An 18,040-nucleotide genomic window follows, 5' to 3' on the forward strand; every position below is an offset into this window, starting at 1 on the left:
TCGAGAATATGAAGCATATCATCCTGCATAAGATCGCCAACCATACAAGCTCACCAATCTCTCCAGCCTCTCATGGTCTCGAGCGATTCATGCCCATCTTCCCAACTCATACGATCAGTAAAGGATCCTTGTCCTTCCCGCTGACGACGACCTCCCACCCATCCTGCCCCTCTTGCGCATTCAACTCTTCCCGAAGCTTGTCCTTCAATACCGCGCTGAGGTAACCGCGTTCCGTGTTGGTATGATGACAGAGGACGACGTGTGATCCGGCTTGCGTCGTCGCCAGAGCTTGGTGCTAAGGTATCGTCACAACGGCGATATCAACAATGGGTCCCCAGAAAGGCGAGCGAGGAAACAGGACCGAAACAGCAGTCAAGAACGGACGTCAGTATTTACAGCGGCTCTGAATTTGGCGACAAATCCGCCCTTAGGCTTTTGGTGGGCAAGGTCGAACGTCAGGACTCACATGGCCCATCTCCCCCGTCCAATACAGATCCGCCTTGACGTCCTTGAACATCGATCCTCCCGAGCCCGCGCAGATAGCCACTGTTTTGATGATCGATCCCTGAGCCGGGGCGCCGTATTGTACTAAGCTCGTGATCATAAATCAAAGCGAAACGAGCGGCGATGTGAGGTCGAGTGTCAGTGCCGAATCTTTCGCTCGTGATAGTACCGCTGAACCCCCGTCACCCGTCACTCCCGGGCTGAGAGACCACCCTCATCCCATCCCATCTCATCACCGAGCCAGTCCACCCGCGGAATCGAACTCAAAACTGAGGATTCGAGACTCACCCCGCTCCAACTTCAACAACCCCTTAATCCTCCTAACAGCCTCACCCGCCTCAACCCCTTCGTGCAGCTCAACGAACCTACCCATCCCAGCCCCCTCAAACCCGGCTAGATGGGCCGGTACAGAAGAACCGGATGAGAACTTGGGTTCTAGCGGGGTAGATGATTTGAGGTTGGTTCCGAAGGCCGTTGTCAGCCTGCCATTGTGATCGCAATTTTGAACGTGGATGAGGCGTGTGAGGGAGGGTTTGTCGAAGCCGTATCCGAGATGGAACATGTTGTCGTGATTGTAAATGTATTCCCAGAACGGAGAATAGGGTATCGCAAATTAAACGTCGTAGCAAAAGTAACGCATGATCAGCTAAACCGATCGTCACACCCCACCCAACCATCCTCGCGAAGCATACAACTTTCCTCCCAAACCGAGGAAAAAGACGGATCGAAGGAGTAGAAGTGCAGACTTACCAACTATTGATCCCCCCCTCGATCGAGTCCAAACTGGTATGCGGACTGAACACGCTGATTCCTTTTGCTGAGAGCTTCAAGAGGGACGCTTGGAGGGTGTTGGATAGTTTGAGTGATCTGTTTTTCGTTTGGTGGTGATTTGGGCGGGGCGGTTGGTCGTGGGTGATCGATGGTGGATTACGTATAGGGATCGACGTGGGGGATCGTGTTCGGGATTGTACGTCGCCCGTCATTGCAATGTTGTTACCGACCCGGGATGTCGTTGGGAGCGGAGAGTCGGTCAGAGAACGTGCGTAACGGTCGGAGGGGAGGGTCGGCGTTGACGGCGAAGTTTCGGTGTGGATAGGTCGTTCGAATATGCATATAGGATCATGAATCAAGGCGAGAGAGGAGAGGGTCAGCGCCGACTCTCGATATCTCGAACAATGATCGTGGACTGACTTGAGCCCGGAAAAAATCTAGGTCACCATGAGAACACATAGTCACACAACGAGAGTAAACACACTCGAAGATCAGCCTTATCCATCACCCCACACCTCACACCGCGACATAACAGAAGAGAAGAAGAAAAATCGGACAAAGAACGGAATTCAGGTCTCACCGGCGGATGATAAGCGACGACCACCGAACACCCCTCAAGGTCCAGTGCTTCGTTGCATACGTCCGTTGTCAAGCTGAATCGCGTACCAGCGTTCGTTTGCAGTATCGAGTATAGTAGTATCCGGCGTGGTGGTGAGGTAGAATAGTGTAGTATCGGCGGTAGAGGTTTGAGATGAAGAGCAAGGTCGAACGGTGTCAGTATGAAAACGTGATAGGAGATCTCGTGAGTTATCTGATAGAAGGGGGCTTGAGAACTGACTCGATGGTAAGCAGAACCTTCTTGGCATTGTTCTTCGGGAAAGGAGCCTCTGCGATGATCGTTGTTGATCATAAGAGAGGATATCAGCGATCCAAAAAGAATCACACCGAGAGGAAGGAACAAGCTTCTCCTGGTATGTCGAGGAGGATGGATATGGTGGACTTACCGATCATCACCCCAACCTGGTCACCAGATGATGACACACAACATTGGCCTATCAGTACCACCGTAGACTGTAGCCGAAAGCGTTGACGTTCGACGTACATTGTCCCAAGAATTGTCCGCCAGTTCGAGCGGTGCGATCCTCTTCCACGCTTGCTGCAGAATGTTGATGGGGGTCTTTTGGACGACGGACATGGTCTTGGTCGATCGGAGGCTGGTCCTATCTGATACTGATACTAGATATACTAGTCGGTATATCGGTATGATGTGGCTGACAGGCGAATAGGTAAGTACACAAGGGATGTTGGTATGGCACGGGACAAGAGGAGTAGCATATGTCGATCGTCGAGGAGGTCGCACCAGTTTATCGCTCATTAACTCATTGCTCATCATCATCATCATTCACTTTCGGAAGCAAAGATAAAAAAGCCTAGTAATCCCAGAAATCTTTAGAATACTAAAAGTTCATGGGATATTGAAGCAGATGTCTACTGCTGATGATACAATATATGTTATTACAATGATATGCCTACCATTACCTTTCCTGAGTCCTGCAACCTTATCACAAAGAGACCCTGCAAGCTGATTGTAGGGTCTTATACCAAGTACCTATTATAGGCGTCACGTGACGCGCGACCTACGGTGCGCGTCGCCTCGGGGTCTCGTTTGGAGACCCTCTCGGAGACGCTCTCGGAGACCTTTTAGGAGATGTTCTCGTAGACGTCTAACTAATACCTTGTAGTAGTTAGACATCCGTTATTACATTACTATGCCTACCGCTACCTTTCCCCAGTCCCGCAACCTTATTACCTCAAGACCCGGCAGGTGTTACGGCGGAAGTCGCTAATCGAGATAGGTCCTAAGTCGTAAGGCGTAGGGTGCTTATAGGTGAATCGCAGGTAGTCGGGAGAATATCGCAAGTCCGCTTAGATGAAGCGGGTTCGGGTGCGGGATACGAATCCAGAGATATATGGATAAGGAAGGTGATCACTCGGTGTGAGGTACCGGATTCGGTCTAAGGTAAAACGATGAAACGTAGATACTTAGCGACGTCCTTGAGTTTGTAACCTCTCCGCAACACGTCTTGAAGATGTTGTAACAAGTCAGATAGGCGTGTATTGAATGTGATATCGGAACTTGACCTATTACTATTACAGAGCGTCCTCTATCGAATTCGGTCAAGTTCCTCTAGCTATTTATACGGAGACGAGTACGGAGACGAGGCTGGCGAACACTGAAAAGACCCAAGAGAAAAGAATGGCGGGAGATGGCGAAACTGGAAGAACGAGATGGCGAACAGACGAATCCTGTCGAGAGCAACCGGATTCGGTAGAGGAGGCGAGTTTGAGTTCTCATTTGTCCCTAGGTACGTCGAGTAAGGTTGTCGAGGTCCTGAGTAGAGTTGTCGTGTACCTCGAGGTCCTTGTACCTGTGTGTGATGTGTACCGGGAACGTATTGTTGTTTCGGTGAATGGTAGGGGCGACCGAATCCGCTCCGAGAGAATCGGATTCGCCTCGTCGAGCCGGACTTAGGTGTATACTGATGTCCGCAGATCGAGCCCGTGTACCGGTAGTCGACTCACGTGATGATCCCGTAACAGCAGGTCGGCTGCCAGGCCTTATAGTACCTCCCAGGCAGTGGCTGAGCCAGTGTGACCCGAAGTCTTCTTGTTACCCAACACCTGCCCGTCACTGTGGTCCTGATCTCTAGATGATGTCATAACCATACCTACTTTACAAGATGATTGGCTAGCAATGCAGAGACTGGGCCATATGTTGAACTGTTAGGTTGCCAGCAACCCGGGGTTCCTCCAGGACTCGCTTAGGGTAGTAGATCAATAAATGACTGTGGTAGCAGATGGACTACATTATACAAGGGAAATCGTAGTAGTTAAAAGCTACCTATCATGTCACATAAGTACCTGCTCCACTGGAGTTGCTGGCGGAACATCCGTTTGGCAATATGTCTAATCAAACTGCAGATGGCTATAAGATCCACTCAAGTAGAAGTGGAGCCATCTTTGTACTCTCTGACTCTCCATACTTCCTTAACGATACCCTTCTTTCTGCCATTGGCCTTCAAGTTTCTGTAAAGAGTCCTCCTAGGGCAATTGAGGAACTCAGTCACAGCAGCAACAGTCCGTATTATGGCAAAGGCTACCAATTGTCCGTCATACTCAAAGAGATCTCCATTAGCTTGCTCTACACGGTATCGCTTTGCATTGGCTGAGTGCATTGATTGTTTTGCACGGGTCATATTGGAGTGTCTATATTGCTGTCTTTGTACTGTTTTCCTAACAATTGCTGGGATGGGCTGCCTTGTGGTATGCTGCATAGCTTCCTGCTGATTGCTAATTGTGCCTTCAATGCCCACTGGCAGGGTGCTAGCCACGTGATCAGACAGATAAACTGATGCAAGGCTAGATTCTGGTACCATTTGGGTTACAGGTGTAGATCGTTGATTGGCCTCACAGGCCTCATGGTGATTGTGTTGGTCAAGATTATATGTCTGCCCCATCTGTTCATGGCTGCTTTCCCATTTGCGGTCATTGCAAGGTTGGTGCTCACTCGAACCAGTCGGATTGGACCTTGCCAAATCAGGATCCACTCCAGCAAAAATCTCCTGGTCCACATCCTCTCCTTTGCGTATTTTACCAAGGTAGCTAATTCTCCACACACCCAACTCAATATTGGTGTGAAGCTTGGCATTGTCCAAAGAGTGACTGCTAGCACCAGTGACAGCGGAGACTCTCCTATCAGTTGTTATGAAAGCAGAGGACACAAGCTTCCCTTCAAGGCCAAATCCCTCCCCATATTGTTGTGAGACATGGTATAGATTGACAACGTGACCTCTGGTGGACAGCTTCTTCCCCCTTTCCCTGTGTGAAGATGTCTTGCCAGGTACTGTGTATTGTGGCATACAACAGGGGTGATTTCTTGGGGTACTATGTGATGTAGTAAGCCATGTCAGACCAGCAGGGTCTTTCAGAAGATCCTCTGCATCACCTGTTGATTGTGTCACAGCTGCTGTATTTTCTCGAGTCCCATCTCTAATACTTGACAAAGGCTGAGAGATCTGCCATGATGAGACAGTACCCAGTAGGTTGCTCTGGGAGGGTTCACTTGTATCACCTGGTCTGACCTGATCCAAGGATTCCTGGTGAGACCATGACTGGCGAGAAGGGCTGTTGATAAATGACAGGAGAAGCGACATGGGCTCCTTGTCAATTTCTTGTTGATATAGGGAGAGTTCTGCATCTGGTACTGTTGAGTAGTCAATCTCAGCTGGTGCCTTTGGGTCATGTTCCTCAACTTTCCAGACCCCAAGCACAACACCTTTCTCATCACCTGTTTTCCCCAAAGCTGATTTGACCGTGTTTCTGGACCATCCAAGGAAAGCAGCTGCATCCCTGATACTTGGCATGACTAGGTGATCCACTGTGTTCCCATTGCTGTCCAGAAATTCAGTTCCATATACCCGCTTGACAGTACAAGCTTTTGCAGAGCGACTCGATCTTTTTGATTTGCGCTTGTTCCCTATAGACCATGGCTTATGACACTCAACCCATTCAGTAAGCACTGGTTTAGTCACATGCACAATATGGACTTTTCCTTTTTGGACTTGGTCCTTCCTGTTGGATGTCTGAATACCATGATCCCGGTCATCAGATTTAGGGTATCCCAAGTCATCTAAAAAGATTGTGTCCCCAACTGTTGGCGCATATGACAATTCCGAATTCACAAGTCTTGGGTCCAAGTTGAAATCTTCTATCAACGTACCCTGCTCCATCTCATGGCTATCTTGTCGCAGCCATACCTGACTGGGTTCAGGCCAGCTCCAATCAGCTTGGGCAATATTGTCATCCGTAAAGAAAGTCTGATCCTGACTGCGTAGAAGGTACTGAAACTCAGACAATCCTTGAGAAACTTGTCGACCATGCTGGTAGTCAGTCTCCTGAAAATGTGGAAGCGGCTGAATTGTATTTCCGATCTGATCTGTTCCCAGTGAACAACCGCCGAAAGACGATGAGAGATATGTGTCTGGAAGCTCTGGGTAGTTGAATTTCCAAGACTCTTCGCATTCCATCTGTATGTATGGGTCAATCTCTGCTTGTTGGTGCTGAGTGTACGACATGTTTAAGATTCTGTGCGTGTAGATTATTGTAAGAAGAGCTCCTTGTCTTCAACGTGATCAAACAAGGTGATTTCTGCAGCATATATGCAGTTTCTTGCTTCCTGAACCTCTGCAGCAAAGTAGTGATGGACAAAGGAGTGCTTGTGTCTCTGTGGATTCTGGGAGCTTCTCAATAGCTGCAAGCATCTGATCACATGATGAACATTTTGACATGTCATAGGCATACATGATCCTGTGACAAACAGACGCATAGTGAAGGCATTCTCCTCATGCAAAGGTTACATTCTTCATCTGTCAACCGAGTTGTTGGCTCAGTCCTGAATACAACTCCTGCATCGAGAAGTATTGTCCGGTGCACCTCGGTCTTTGCCCCTACAGTTTTCCCGACCTGGACGATTGGGTCAAGCAAGCACTTGAGGCTCTTTGATCATGATCCCATCGGATCATCAGAAGATGCCCCAAGAACGCTAGGTTCAGCAAACGAATCTAGCGGGTTCTTGTGCCCCAAATCTCGGGCGACGCGCACATTACCTTACGTTGTGTCGTCATCACGAGCTCTCGATCTCGAACGAAAGATCGAAGGACAACTCAAGCGACATCGTTCATGCTGCCAGCTACGAGTAGCTCGGTGATGGTAACGGCAACATCCAGAGAATAATAGTCACACGAACTTCAAGCCGATTGATCTTCTGCTCCAAAGGTTTGAACATCGACAAACGCAGGCGAAATCTACAGATCGGCGCATCGCATCATCGTCCTACCTCACCTCCCAAAACCTTACCAAACCTCTTAACCCGATCGAGCTCCGATCACAACACCCATCTCATACCTCCTGCCGACCCACACCCCTACGCAAGGGTAACAGCACCATGTCAACGTACAGCAGAATAACGACAAGATGCCTCCATACCACCCGACCGGCCCGGGCGAGGCTACAGGATAAACAGAACCATTACGATGTCCTCCAGGTCGGGCGGGGGAGTTCGAAGAGGGACATCAAGAATCGGTTTTACGAGGTCAGTCGAAGGTCTCTTCTCTCTCCCAGCTCCTTGAAGATCCACAGCTGTTTTGTGGACTGTAGATCGACAAGAAAGCATGTGTAGTGTTCGTTTCGCTGATGGATTACCTGTTACCTTATACCTGGTTTTATCTCTCTATCGCGTATCGGCGTATCGTCGTATCATCGTATCTCCTATGTCCTATCAACATCCCCATCGCCCATCGCCCATCTCCCATCTCCCTCCTACCATTATATCATCATCATCGAACCACCATCCACTCAAACCACCATCCACTCCAACCTCCAATCACTCCAACCAAATGCATCTGATAGTTGTCGAAAAAAGCCCACCCAGACGTCCCAGGCGGAAACAGGGCGACATTCGAGAAACTGTCCGAGGCATACAGCGTGCTCGGGGACGATTCTAAACGGCAAGTCAAGTTTTCCTCCCATCATAATCTCTTCTTTCTCCATCTTTTTTCTTTTTTCTTTCTTTCCCGGATTCTGTGCATTAGCACCCCTTTTCTCCACGATGTGGATCCTGAAATGGTCTTTGTGGATGCTGACATTCTACTTCTTCTTATTCTCACCTCAATATACCATTTGACGTCTAACGATGATCGCGATCGATCTGGGAAATCCGACTTCCCTCGAACTCCTCTCCGACATATCACCCGACAAAACGACATACTGTATCACCCCCACCATATAGGCGGCAATACGACATCTCCCTCCAACCACGTTCATCCTCCGGCGTAACCCATTCAACACCCTACTACTCCCCTCACTCTCCATACCTCCGTTCCCAACGACCGGGGAATCAAACGGGCCCACATCGAGCCTGGGCAGGAACGGCCAAATCAGCAACAGGCCAAGGATCTACCTACTCTCGCCCCCAAAACGCCGGTTCGTGGACGGACTACGGGTTCGCCGAACGCACCGGCGGAGCGGCAGGGAGACGCCATTCGGCTCCTCCACCGCAGTTCGGGTCTGGGAGTCATCATCCCAACTTGCATCGATATCCATTCGGAGGAGGTCGTTCACCCGGGTCTGGATCTGGATCTACGCAGGGTGGAGGTGGAGGCGGGGGTGGTGGGCTGGGCGACGATGGAGGGGAAGAGATCAGGAAAGATAGCGGCGTCCTGAGGTTCTTCGGGGTGTTGGCCATGTTGATGACCGTCATAGGCTTGGGTGGGGGGTTCAACGCTAGAGCGGATGAAAGGCCACAGGGAGATTTGCGGAATGGGGACGAGGTGTGGTCGAGCGATGGCGGGAATGAGACTGATGGCCGGATGGAAATCGAGACTCGATGCAGGAGGCCGGAGGAGTCTTGATCTCGAACATGAACTCAATCGTAACATGTAGCCCGCTTCCGATCCCCCCTGTACCCCAGTTGTACCCTCATCTCGACAAGGTCTATTGTAACTCATCCGGCTCGACCGCATCTCGCTATCATACCCAAGCGGATCCAGCGGGGACAAGGTCGATTTCATTGGTATCGATCGCATGTATAGTTGAAGCATGGCTGTCGTCAAACATGTTATAACAGCTTGAGGTGCCCCGTCACCTGGTTGATCAGCTTGACCGGGCCTCTAATAGGTAGGACGGCATGCGGACAGAGGAGGAACGCAAGACGAGAAAATCAATGGAGAGCATCAGCTTGGGTATTGCAGGACCTTCTCGCTCTCCCTCATCATCCATCACTTTCCATCTGACGAAGAAGAAGCCTAGACCAGCCGATAAAACCCCGAAAAAGCCTACTCACGGTCCGATCCCCAAAACAGTCTTGCTCCCCGCCGCAATCTGCGTCCTCCCCGCATCACTAATAACCTGCGCACACACCCCTAACGACCGGGCAGTACGTTGTAGTTCGAGGAGTTCGGCTGTCGACTGGGCTTTTACTGCGATTTTGGCTTGGCTGTCGATCGCAGAGTTGGGTTGGGTTGGGTTGGGTTAGGTTAGCAGGGATTCGGCCAGGGGAATGTGAGTGCGCTGAGGCAGGGCTTATTCACCCGATTCTTTCCCAGTGTTGCAAGAGCTGCGAAAGGGGAAGAAGCGAAACCCCGGCATGATCAGTATTCTTGTGAGTGAGTGAGATAGTAATGTTATGTATCGAAGGTTACTCACTTTAGGGTTGGTCTTCTGCAACGTCTTGTAACAAGCCAACGTAGCGTGTCTACGCAGCAAAAACGGCCCAGCATCTCATTAGTACGTCAGCTTACAGCCGTTGTCATTTTCACTACACGCCCACACGTAGAGGTCTCCGCTTGTACTCACCCGCACTGAGCAGCGATCTTCCCCTTTGTCATCGACAACTCCTGATTGACGACCAACACCAGCTTGCATTCTTCCCTGAAACTCCGCGGCTTGGCGTTCTTGAGCCGTTGAGCGTATTCCGGGGTAATCTCTTCGTCCGAGTCGGTAGAATAGTCCTCGGAGTCATCTTGCTCTGGTAGGACTTCCGTCTTGGTACCGGATGCGGGCTGAGAGGATTTGGCAGTAGCAGTAGAGGCGGAAGTGGGAGTGGCCTCGAGCGAGTTTGGTCGGTTCGCGAGCCAGAGGTAGGCGGCGAGGAAACCCGCACTGGCAGAGATCAGAGGGATCAGGACGTTACGGACGTCGTGGATCTGACCGTTCATAGTTGCGTTACGATGGTGAAGTCAGAAGATCCGCCGATAAGCTGGTAGTCGAGTGTAGGTCGATTTGCTTGAAAGCTTTGCAACGACCAGATTCTTGGAACGACCAGGTCGAGTCTTTTTTTGCTTCCGACGGAATTTATAGCGATATTGCTACTTTATGAGATCTTGACAACTTCTTGTACAGCACATAGGCAGATAGATTTACAGACAAGCATCCCAGAGACAATACTTGTGTCAGCGGCAATTTGGCTGGAAATGCTACGAAGCGCACAATGTAGGTTGCAGGTGTTATAGCGGTCACGTGACGCGTCGGACACGCCGTACGCGACTCCCGTATGCGGCTCCCGCCGGGGGTACTTTTCGGTGTTGTTGTTTGGATGTAGAACTAGTACCTCTGTAATAGCTCTACATCCATTATTACATCTAGATGTCTACCCATACCTTGCCTCATTCCTGCGTCCCGTCAGCCTGTCCAGGGGGACCCCCGCCGGGGGTTGCTCCCGGGCCTTACAGCAGGCTATGTGATATCCGAATCATCACACGGATCATGTGACCTGATGCTGAAAGCAATCAAGAAGCTTTGGGAAGCCAAAAAGTTGGGTGCACTCCTTTGTTCAATAATCTCCCTTCAAGGGTAGGGGTACAGGAAAGAAGCAAGCACCCGCATATATAGTGCAGAGATCACCATAGTTGTAATCATGATGGGCAAGGGGGCACTGTTAGTGGATACAAACATACAAATGATCTCAAACATGTCTCATACCCAGCCACAAGCAGAGATAGACCAATACATACAAGAAGAGTCCTGGATGTCATACTATCCAGAGGTTCCAGAAACATACTTTCCGTGTGTCATCAATGACTGCCTAATGGGAACAAATTATGATGATCTCATGATTCAGTCTCATGGCTCAGTTGATTATCAGTATGGACAACAAGTCCATGCAGGATCTTCAGCATACCAGTATCAACTGCACGGTCAGAATCAGCCTTTCCTTGAAGAGGTCAATACTGCCCAAGCTGAACTGGGCTGGCCTGAATCGAGCCAAGTATTGTTTCAGCAAGATGACTATGATTGGACTCATGATGCATCATTGGAGAGCTCCAAATTGGATCCAAGACTCATGGATCAAGGACCAATACCCCTTGATGTCCCCACCCTTGAGGAAGCAGCATTTCCTAATCAATCAGGATATCCCAAACCTGATAATCAGGTTCTCAGCAATCAGACAGCAAACAGAGAAGAGTCAATCGATAAAGGAACAGTTGGGGTATTGCAACAAGCTACACCATTACTTACCAAAGTGATTGAGCGGCGTAAACCATTATCAGCTGCATTCAAGCAGAAGTTGAGTGATTCTGCATTGAGGTCAAATCAGTGGGCAAAAGCATATACTGTGAAGCTATTAAAAACGGGAGCAAAATTCCAGGACAGTGACGGAAACCTAGTGGATCACTTGGTCATGTCAGCTACCAGGGATATAGCTGCTTTCCTTGGATGCTCCAACACTACAATCAGATCAGCTTTGAGGAAAACAGATGACAAGAAGGGTGTTGTGCTTGGAATCTGGAAAGTTGAGGCATGTGAAAAAAACACCCCAGCTGAGATTGAGGCTCTGGGAGCACTACATGAAGGATCTTCCCTATATCAACCGGAGATCGACAAGGAATCCGTGTCACTTCTCCTGTCATTCATAAACAACCCTTCTTGCCAGTCAGTGGCTCACTGGGAAACCTCAGACAAGCCCAGCTCAGGAGTCACACATGCATTTTCCCAGACCAACCTGTCTGACTCTGTCTCAGTGAGGCAGACCACCCAGTCTTTGTCAAGTATGGAAGATGTGGCCAGAAACAATAAAGCAACTCTGATGCAATCACTAGACAATGCCATAAATCATCACAACAACCCTGTTGATGTGACATGTGTAAACTCAACACACGGCACGCAGACACAAGACCCTCACTCAACACTACAAGCCACAGAAACAGGGAAGAACCTTCCACCCAGTCGCAAGAAGAACAAAAAGATGTCAAACAGAGGACCTGTTGTCCATGTATACCATGTCTCACAAAAACATGGGGAGACATTCAACCTTGAAGGGAAGCTAGTGTCATCTGCTGTGATTATGACAACCAAGAGTGTTGCTACTCTCACTGGCGCTAGCTATAGAATCTTGGCTCATGCCAAGCTGCATGCCAATATTGAGTGGGATGCATGGAGGATCACTTATCTTGGTAAAATGCATTCAGGGGATGATATGGACCAGGAAATCCTTGCAAGGGTTGGTATCACCCCTGCTGGATCTGGCCTAAATGGTACAGCTCACAAGGACTACAACTGGGAGAGCAGCCATGAACCATCAGAGTATATTTTCAATTTTGACCAAACCAACCAGCATGAGGCATGTGAGATCTCACATGAGTCTATATCGATGGACCCAATGGATCTTCGTTCCAGGCTGGACTCGGTCCATCCTATGGGTTTCATGGCTGACACCAAGTCATTGCCTGCTGAGAGCTCAATCATTGGACGGTCAGAGGCCATGCTGCAAAACAGAACACATAACATTCCAACAGTTGCTGGAACAGTACTGCAGAGATACCATTATCATCGCTCAGAGATGAGCCGTGTGAGAAATTCACTGCACGCAGGAAATGCAAAGGTATTCCGCATAGAACAAAAGAATGGGACTCCCTTCAAGTATAAAGATCGCTTGGTAGCTAGTGTCAAGATACGGACTCGATCTGCTGCAGCTGAGTTCCTTGATTGTTCTGTTCCCACTGTTCAGAGAAGCTTGAAGGCTAAGGGCACAAGGAAGGGTATTGTCAAGAATGTATGGAAAGTCACTGATCTAGGTGTAGGCCCTGTTTTTGTTTGACCTGCACACATTGTTCACTCTCCTGTATGCTAGCAAATTATCATGTACAGTAGGTTTGGTTGTGTCACAAACGGAGAGCAGTGTCATGAGAATGGGCTCCTAACCCTAAAAATATGAGGGACAGTTGTTAGAGATCGACCCCCTTTGACGGAGGCCATCAGGGGAAGGGTTTGGGCATATTTTATGGACACGATTGGAGGACATGATCGATGGGGCTGACCGCCGGAATGGCTGGTCGCGTCTCTCTGACAACAACATACCGGGGTATATAAACGGCGAGGTTCGATGGAGATCTATCCATATCACTGTAATAGATAGTTCTCCATCCGTTATACAACCTGTAGGCTTGGAACCTAGTACAAGTCCCACGGAGAGGAGCGACTAAGGGCACAGCAGGGCTCACCCTTAACAGCAGTAAGCAAATCTCATAATCATATGGACTTTGTCTGCTGCAGCCAAGTTCCTCAACTGTTGCATCCCCACACTCAGGAAGGCTTTGCATGAAGAGGGGACAGAAAAAGGTATGGAGAAGAAGGCATGAGGGATTAGATATCAAGATAAGACACTGACCTCTACTTGAATCAAGCAGAATCACTCCTGTACTTGTTTTGTTAGCCAATCTGAACATCTTGTGTGCTGTAGTCGCTGTAATTATGATTCGTGTAGTAAACGGACAATATCATATTGAACAAAAAATATGCTGTACAGCGCGTCTAGGGAGCTTGACTTACCCGGACTTACCCTAGGGCCGGGCAGTCGACCGACTTTCGGTCGAGACCGATCGAAAGCATCTTCGGGAAACCCCAACATGTACGCAACCTCAATCAAGCTGGATCAGAAAAGCAAACTGCGCTTATCCATAATCCAAAAGAATCGTCTAATCCGTTCTCATCATAATGTCCGTCGAAAAGAAAGTAGGGGCCTGCTTGAAGGCTGTACAAGAGGTGATCTACGGCAATTCGGGCAGCAAAGTCGTGTCAATTCGGCGAAGCTGATAGCCCTCCCGCCATTCGACCTAGGCATGGAACGCTTCAATGGCCGCTCAAGGTGAATATTCTGTGTCTACGTGGCATCTAGATGAAGTGCTGATCCTCAAATTGCTGTCGTCAACGGTGATCAGGACATGACTGGCGGACCTTGCGGAATGTAAGTCTACGAACTACTCGTCATCCGTTCGAAGTCTCAAACCGTTGTTGAAAGCTGATATTCATGCTCCCTAACACAGCTGAGGCTAATTCAAGCCCGACCGAACTTCTTACAAGCCAAGTTGACGATCGAGAAGGAACATTTGAACAAGTTCAAGGTTCGTCATTCATCTCAGTCGACTATTCTCGGACTCAGCTGATTGCTAACAATTCTTATATGCATTAATCGCTATCATTCGTAGACGTTACACGGAGGAGTGATCATGTCGGCAAGTCCTTTGCCTTTCCTCCTTTTGCAATCTTATGCGTATTACTCACGCATGTTGCTACTTACCTTATAACCTTTAGTTGACGGACTCTATGGCCTCCCTAGCTTTGACAACCTCCGGTCTACCTCCTCCGACCGGTGTGAGCGTCAACATCTCTACTGAATTCCTCCGACCGGGCGGGACCGAGGGTGATGAGCTCGTATTGGAGTCCGAAGTCCTCAAACTCGGTAAGTCGCTTTCGTTCCTTTCCTCTTTCCTTGACCTGCTGATCCGTCGAGATCGGCATTTGCGAGTGTATTATGCTGATGCTCTATTATGGGCGCTCAAATAGGTAAACAATTAGCGACCACCCGGATCAACTTTTACTCGTCCGAATCATCACCGCACGGTCGGAAGTTGCTCGCTTATGGGAGTCATACCAAGGCGGTCAAGGACGCCTGGGCAGCTGCTGGAGGGGTGAGTCGATTTGGCATTCAGATTGCTAGTGATTGCTCGGCCGTTATCGAGATTTCGGCTAATAGGAGACTCCCTGTTATGGTCCCATTTGTATCACAGAAACTGGTCAAATACTCCGAGGATGGAGAGACCGTGATCGAATGAACCTCTAACATAATGTAACCCCTGACTCACAACAACAATGCATATGTTTAGACAACGGGACTCTTCCTTCAATTCGATCAAACCTTCCTCAGTTCTATTCTACAACCTCGAACTTGGCCATCCGCAAGACGTCTTCCGTCGTAACGTGGTACATCTCGTCGATGAACGCCGCCCTGAACGTACCGGGACCTCGTACGTCGTCCCGTTCGCCGGCTTTTTGTCCAGCGATGGTGTACACCAAGATGCCCGCGAGCACGCCGAGAAGCATGTCCCCCTTGACGAGCTGGGTCGATGATGTGCCTGCGATCCTGGCAGCGCCGCAGTAGACGGTCACGGCAGTGCCTGTCCCAAGAGCCGAGCCTCAGCCGATCTCTTGCGATGTCGAGAACCTGGCCGCTTCAGATGCTTACCGGTCATGCAGCCGCTACCTGTGATACAACCCATCTGATGCGCAAGAGATTGATCGTCAGGGATTCAACGCAAATATCTCTATGTTCACGATCGTCCACTCACCCAGTGATGTCCATTCGACACCTTTAAGACCGTCTCTCCGTCAGAGATGTAGTCGTCGACTCCGGTCATCGCAACAATCGCCCCTATTCAGTCATGACGCGGGGACTCGGATCATTTGACGATCTGAAGCTTCGACTCAGCTCACTGGGCTACTCACGCTTCTGCCGGGCGAGCGTCTTGACCACGTCGGCGGGTTTAGCGAACCCAGGTCCGACCGAATCGACGCCCTTGCTAGCCACCTAAATGGCGATAGTCGCAGGATCCGGTCAGCGAGTCCTCATTACGTTTAAAGGAAAGCGACAAGCAGTATACCTCGAGCGAACCTGCGAGCGCTCCGATTTCCCCGGCATTGCCCTTGATCACCGTCGGCTGCCAGGCATCCAGTAGCTCTGCGGGTCGCCCATAGGAAAACGCGATCAGTACGCGCGTTACCGCGCCATTCATTGTTCTGATCCCCCTAGCTCACCCTTGGCGGTTTCTCGACGATACGACGTGGCACCGATAGCAACCGGGTCAAAGATGACCGGTTTCAAGTTCTTGTTGGCCTCTTGCCCGGCGACGATCATGCCTTGTTTATCGGAGATGGTCCTGCTCCATTCGAACGCAAGTCATATCAGTCCGTATGCCATGATGTCGAGCCACCTTTTATATATCGCTCACCCGAAATTGATCAACAGAGCATCCAAGATCTTGCTCAGATCCTTGACGTCCAGCGGGTGGGTGGCCATTATCGGACTCCCCCCGAGAGCCAAGGTAGTGTTGGCGGAATCGTTGGCAACGACCGTATTCGTCATCTACACCGATCAACCACCCGACCGAATGCGATGCGAGAGAAAAGGATAGCGTTGTCAGCTTTCCGAACAGGACCCGGGTTTCATAAGACGAATTCAGAGGGGTCGGAGCGGTGCAACGAGATGGTAGCGGCAAAGAGACAAAGTATGGAAAATGTGGGACTGACCTGGTGAGCCAACGGTTTCTTCTCCTTGACAACCCTCATAAGCCCAACGACACCTTCCAACCAATCTATCTTACTCCTCCTCCTCCTCCCATCCCCCTCCCTATCAGCTATATGTATTCCGGTGGGCAAGACCGCATGTCCGGCAGGTCCTCCTGATGATGAAAACCCAGCGACCCCGCGCTTGAAAGCTTCGGAGAGTTGTCGAGCGGCCTCTTCAGGGCGCGGGGAAGAGACTATATCGGATATGACGGCGATCCCGTCTAGCGTTCGAAGGTGAGTGGGAGAGTGGGAGCCGTGCAGGAGGTGAGGGAGGTTGGGGAGGTGGATTCCGCCTGCGGTATCGGGTGGGCGGGAGGACGCGGTTATGGATCGAGACAAGAGGAACCAGGTGGAATCAGCATTTCTACATCACGGCACAACCACAACGCAAAAAACCTCTGCAACATAATCCGGGTTTATCAAAGGAAGACTCACCGATAGCTACGCTCTTAATCGAACCCCCTGACTCATCATGAAGCAGATCCAAGATCTTCCCGACTCCCTCGGGACCTAACATCACTTTTTTACTGACATCCTTGCTCGTCGTCCGCCAGACCGCCCCTATACCTACATAGTCCACCAAAGCCCCTCCCTTTTCCTCGTCCTTGTACTGGTCTAGGAGACGGGAAGCTTCTTCCAGAGACCCGATAGATAGCCCCAAAACAGAACCAGGGGGGAGGAGTTTCCGGGCGGTCCGAGGGTCCAGGTCGGTCTGTCCGATATGCAACCCGGCGGCCTTTATGGAGAGACAGATGTCGAGGCGGTCGTTGATTATGAGAGGGACGTTATAGGCGTCGGTGAGGAGTTTGGTTTTACGGGCGATCTCGTAGAACTACGATCGGTTCGGGACAGAGCGAATGTGTCAGCTGGGGAATGATAGGAAAGCTGGAGAATGATAGAGAAGTGAGTGAAAGAGCTTTTGTTCTGGGGACCTACTTCGCCGGTATCGATGTTCTTCTCCCTGACTTGTACGACCGTCACTCCACCTCTTAAGGACTAGGTGGTTAACATGAATCGGTCGGAGTGGTTAGCGACGTCCGCTGATTGCTTCGAAGCTCATCAAATAAGACCAACACACCTCTTCCAAGCTCTCATAATAGTCCTGTGCACGTACATGGATCCAAATCAGCTTTCCACCCTGCGTTTCGCTATAGCATATTCGGGAATGCCATAGTCACCTTGCCGGGAGGTAATAGCTCTCGACCGGTCACCAAGTAGAGCGAGTAGTCGATATTTTCGGGTGTGAATTTGGGTGCCATGCTATCGTAACTCGTGGTCTCCTATCTACTGCTGCAAGAGATCAAGAGACGATGAGGGAGGATCAGAGAGCAGAGAGCAGGTGCATGATGCGTATACATCTAGTGAGGTAACGGATGACGGATAGCGAAAGGTGCAAGTTGGATATGAAATGCTCCCGCTCACATCATCCGGAATCGATTTGCTTATAGCTGATGCTCTTGTTGTAGCGACGCGCACATGCGCCGGACTCGAGTTTTACCAACTCTGGCGGAGTTTTTCAAAGAGCGTATCATATTGTGCTACTTTTTGGCCTGCTTGTAGTATATAATCTCCCATCTGTTGCTACATT

General features: G+C 50.0%; 6 protein-coding genes across 6 annotated transcripts; 2 read left to right on the top strand and 4 right to left on the bottom strand.

Moving 5' to 3' along the window:
- Positions 1–106: 106 nt before the first annotated feature.
- On the bottom strand, positions 107–2,470 carry HD553DRAFT_329714 (GTP cyclohydrolase 1 type 2/Nif3; the record flags this gene model as incomplete). The annotated part of the gene is made up of 7 exons (XM_046181934.1): positions 107–295; positions 467–588; positions 793–986; positions 1,255–1,371; positions 1,833–1,928; positions 2,114–2,160; positions 2,378–2,470. 7 exons carry the CDS (start codon positions 2,468–2,470, stop codon positions 107–109), a joined length of 858 nt encoding a protein of 285 aa, XP_046033802.1.
- Positions 2,471–4,274: 1,804 nt separating this feature from the next.
- On the bottom strand, positions 4,275–6,410 carry HD553DRAFT_326060 (uncharacterized protein; the record flags this gene model as incomplete). Its single annotated transcript, XM_046181671.1, has 3 exons — positions 4,275–4,648; positions 4,844–5,986; positions 6,056–6,410. 3 exons carry the CDS (start codon positions 6,408–6,410, stop codon positions 4,275–4,277), a joined length of 1,872 nt encoding a protein of 623 aa, XP_046033803.1.
- A 623-nt stretch (positions 6,411–7,033) lies between these two features.
- Positions 7,034–9,198, top strand: HD553DRAFT_352172 (uncharacterized protein). Its single transcript, XM_046183671.1, has 3 exons — positions 7,034–7,426; positions 7,744–7,841; positions 8,123–9,198. Exons 1-3 carry the CDS (start codon positions 7,280–7,282, stop codon positions 8,742–8,744), a joined length of 867 nt encoding a protein of 288 aa, XP_046033804.1. The 5' UTR covers positions 7,034–7,279; the 3' UTR covers positions 8,745–9,198.
- On the bottom strand, positions 8,502–10,245 carry HD553DRAFT_317295 (peptidyl-tRNA hydrolase 2). The gene is made up of 5 exons (XM_046180743.1): positions 9,688–10,245; positions 9,538–9,586; positions 9,423–9,448; positions 9,176–9,328; positions 8,502–9,002 (listed from the first exon to the last, which is right to left on the bottom strand). The coding sequence occupies exons 1-5, from the start codon at positions 10,047–10,049 to the stop codon at positions 8,951–8,953; spliced, it is 642 nt and encodes a 213-aa protein (XP_046033805.1). The 5' UTR covers positions 10,050–10,245; the 3' UTR covers positions 8,502–8,950.
- Positions 10,246–13,750: 3,505 nt separating this feature from the next.
- HD553DRAFT_317297 (Thioesterase/thiol ester dehydrase-isomerase) lies at positions 13,751–15,003 on the top strand. The gene is made up of 8 exons (XM_046180744.1): positions 13,751–13,872; positions 13,948–13,975; positions 14,049–14,074; positions 14,154–14,231; positions 14,316–14,342; positions 14,422–14,569; positions 14,674–14,798; positions 14,898–15,003. Exons 1-8 carry the CDS (start codon positions 13,825–13,827, stop codon positions 14,940–14,942), a joined length of 525 nt encoding a protein of 174 aa, XP_046033806.1. The 5' UTR covers positions 13,751–13,824; the 3' UTR covers positions 14,943–15,003.
- HD553DRAFT_299918 (putative thiamine biosynthetic bifunctional enzyme) lies at positions 15,004–17,825 on the bottom strand. The gene is made up of 12 exons (XM_046178621.1): positions 17,631–17,825; positions 17,531–17,554; positions 17,389–17,448; positions 16,888–17,284; positions 16,414–16,745; positions 16,116–16,249; positions 15,922–16,043; positions 15,768–15,844; positions 15,613–15,694; positions 15,456–15,538; positions 15,353–15,386; positions 15,004–15,284 (listed from the first exon to the last, which is right to left on the bottom strand). Exons 1-12 carry the CDS (start codon positions 17,709–17,711, stop codon positions 15,037–15,039), a joined length of 1,674 nt encoding a protein of 557 aa, XP_046033807.1. The 5' UTR covers positions 17,712–17,825; the 3' UTR covers positions 15,004–15,036.
- Between the last annotated feature and the right edge of the window lie 215 nt (positions 17,826–18,040).

Source organism: Filobasidium floriforme (assembly GCF_021052385.1).
Source record: "Filobasidium floriforme strain CBS 6241 chromosome Unknown HD553scaffold_22, whole genome shotgun sequence".
NCBI lineage: Eukaryota > Fungi > Basidiomycota > Tremellomycetes > Filobasidiales > Filobasidiaceae > Filobasidium > Filobasidium floriforme.

What these genes read in the sequence shown, in the direction of transcription:
- HD553DRAFT_352172 (XM_046183671.1), top strand. Translation starts at nt 7,280, where the DNA reads ATGTCAACGTACAGCAGAATAACGACAAGATGCCTCCATACCACCCGA. An exon ending in TCAAGAATCGGTTTTACGAG is followed by an intron (nt 7,427 to 7,743) that starts GTCAGTCGAAGG and finishes TGCATCTGATAG; the next exon opens with TTGTCGAAAAAAGCCCACCC. An exon ending in CTCGGGGACGATTCTAAACG is followed by an intron (nt 7,842 to 8,122) that starts GCAAGTCAAGTT and finishes CCCACCATATAG; the next exon opens with GCGGCAATACGACATCTCCC.
- HD553DRAFT_317297 (XM_046180744.1), top strand. Translation starts at nt 13,825, where the DNA reads ATGTCCGTCGAAAAGAAAGTAGGGGCCTGCTTGAAGGCTGTACAAGAG. An exon ending in GCTTGAAGGCTGTACAAGAG is followed by an intron (nt 13,873 to 13,947) that starts GTGATCTACGGC and finishes CATTCGACCTAG; the next exon opens with GCATGGAACGCTTCAATGGC. An exon ending in GTCCGAAGTCCTCAAACTCG is followed by an intron (nt 14,570 to 14,673) that starts GTAAGTCGCTTT and finishes GCGCTCAAATAG; the next exon opens with GTAAACAATTAGCGACCACC.
- HD553DRAFT_317295 (XM_046180743.1), bottom strand. Translation starts at nt 10,049, where the DNA reads ATGAACGGTCAGATCCACGACGTCCGTAACGTCCTGATCCCTCTGATC. An exon ending in AAGATCGCTGCTCAGTGCGG is followed by an intron (nt 9,587 to 9,687) that starts GTGAGTACAAGC and finishes TTTGCTGCGTAG; the next exon opens with ACACGCTACGTTGGCTTGTT. An exon ending in TGCAGAAGACCAACCCTAAA is followed by an intron (nt 9,449 to 9,537) that starts GTGAGTAACCTT and finishes CCCCTTTCGCAG; the next exon opens with CTCTTGCAACACTGGGAAAG.
- HD553DRAFT_299918 (XM_046178621.1), bottom strand. Translation starts at nt 17,711, where the DNA reads ATGGCACCCAAATTCACACCCGAAAATATCGACTACTCGCTCTACTTG. An exon ending in AGCTATTACCTCCCGGCAAG is followed by an intron (nt 17,555 to 17,630) that starts GTGACTATGGCA and finishes GTACGTGCACAG; the next exon opens with GACTATTATGAGAGCTTGGA. An exon ending in AGAACATCGATACCGGCGAA is followed by an intron (nt 17,285 to 17,388) that starts GTAGGTCCCCAG and finishes AACCGATCGTAG; the next exon opens with TTCTACGAGATCGCCCGTAA.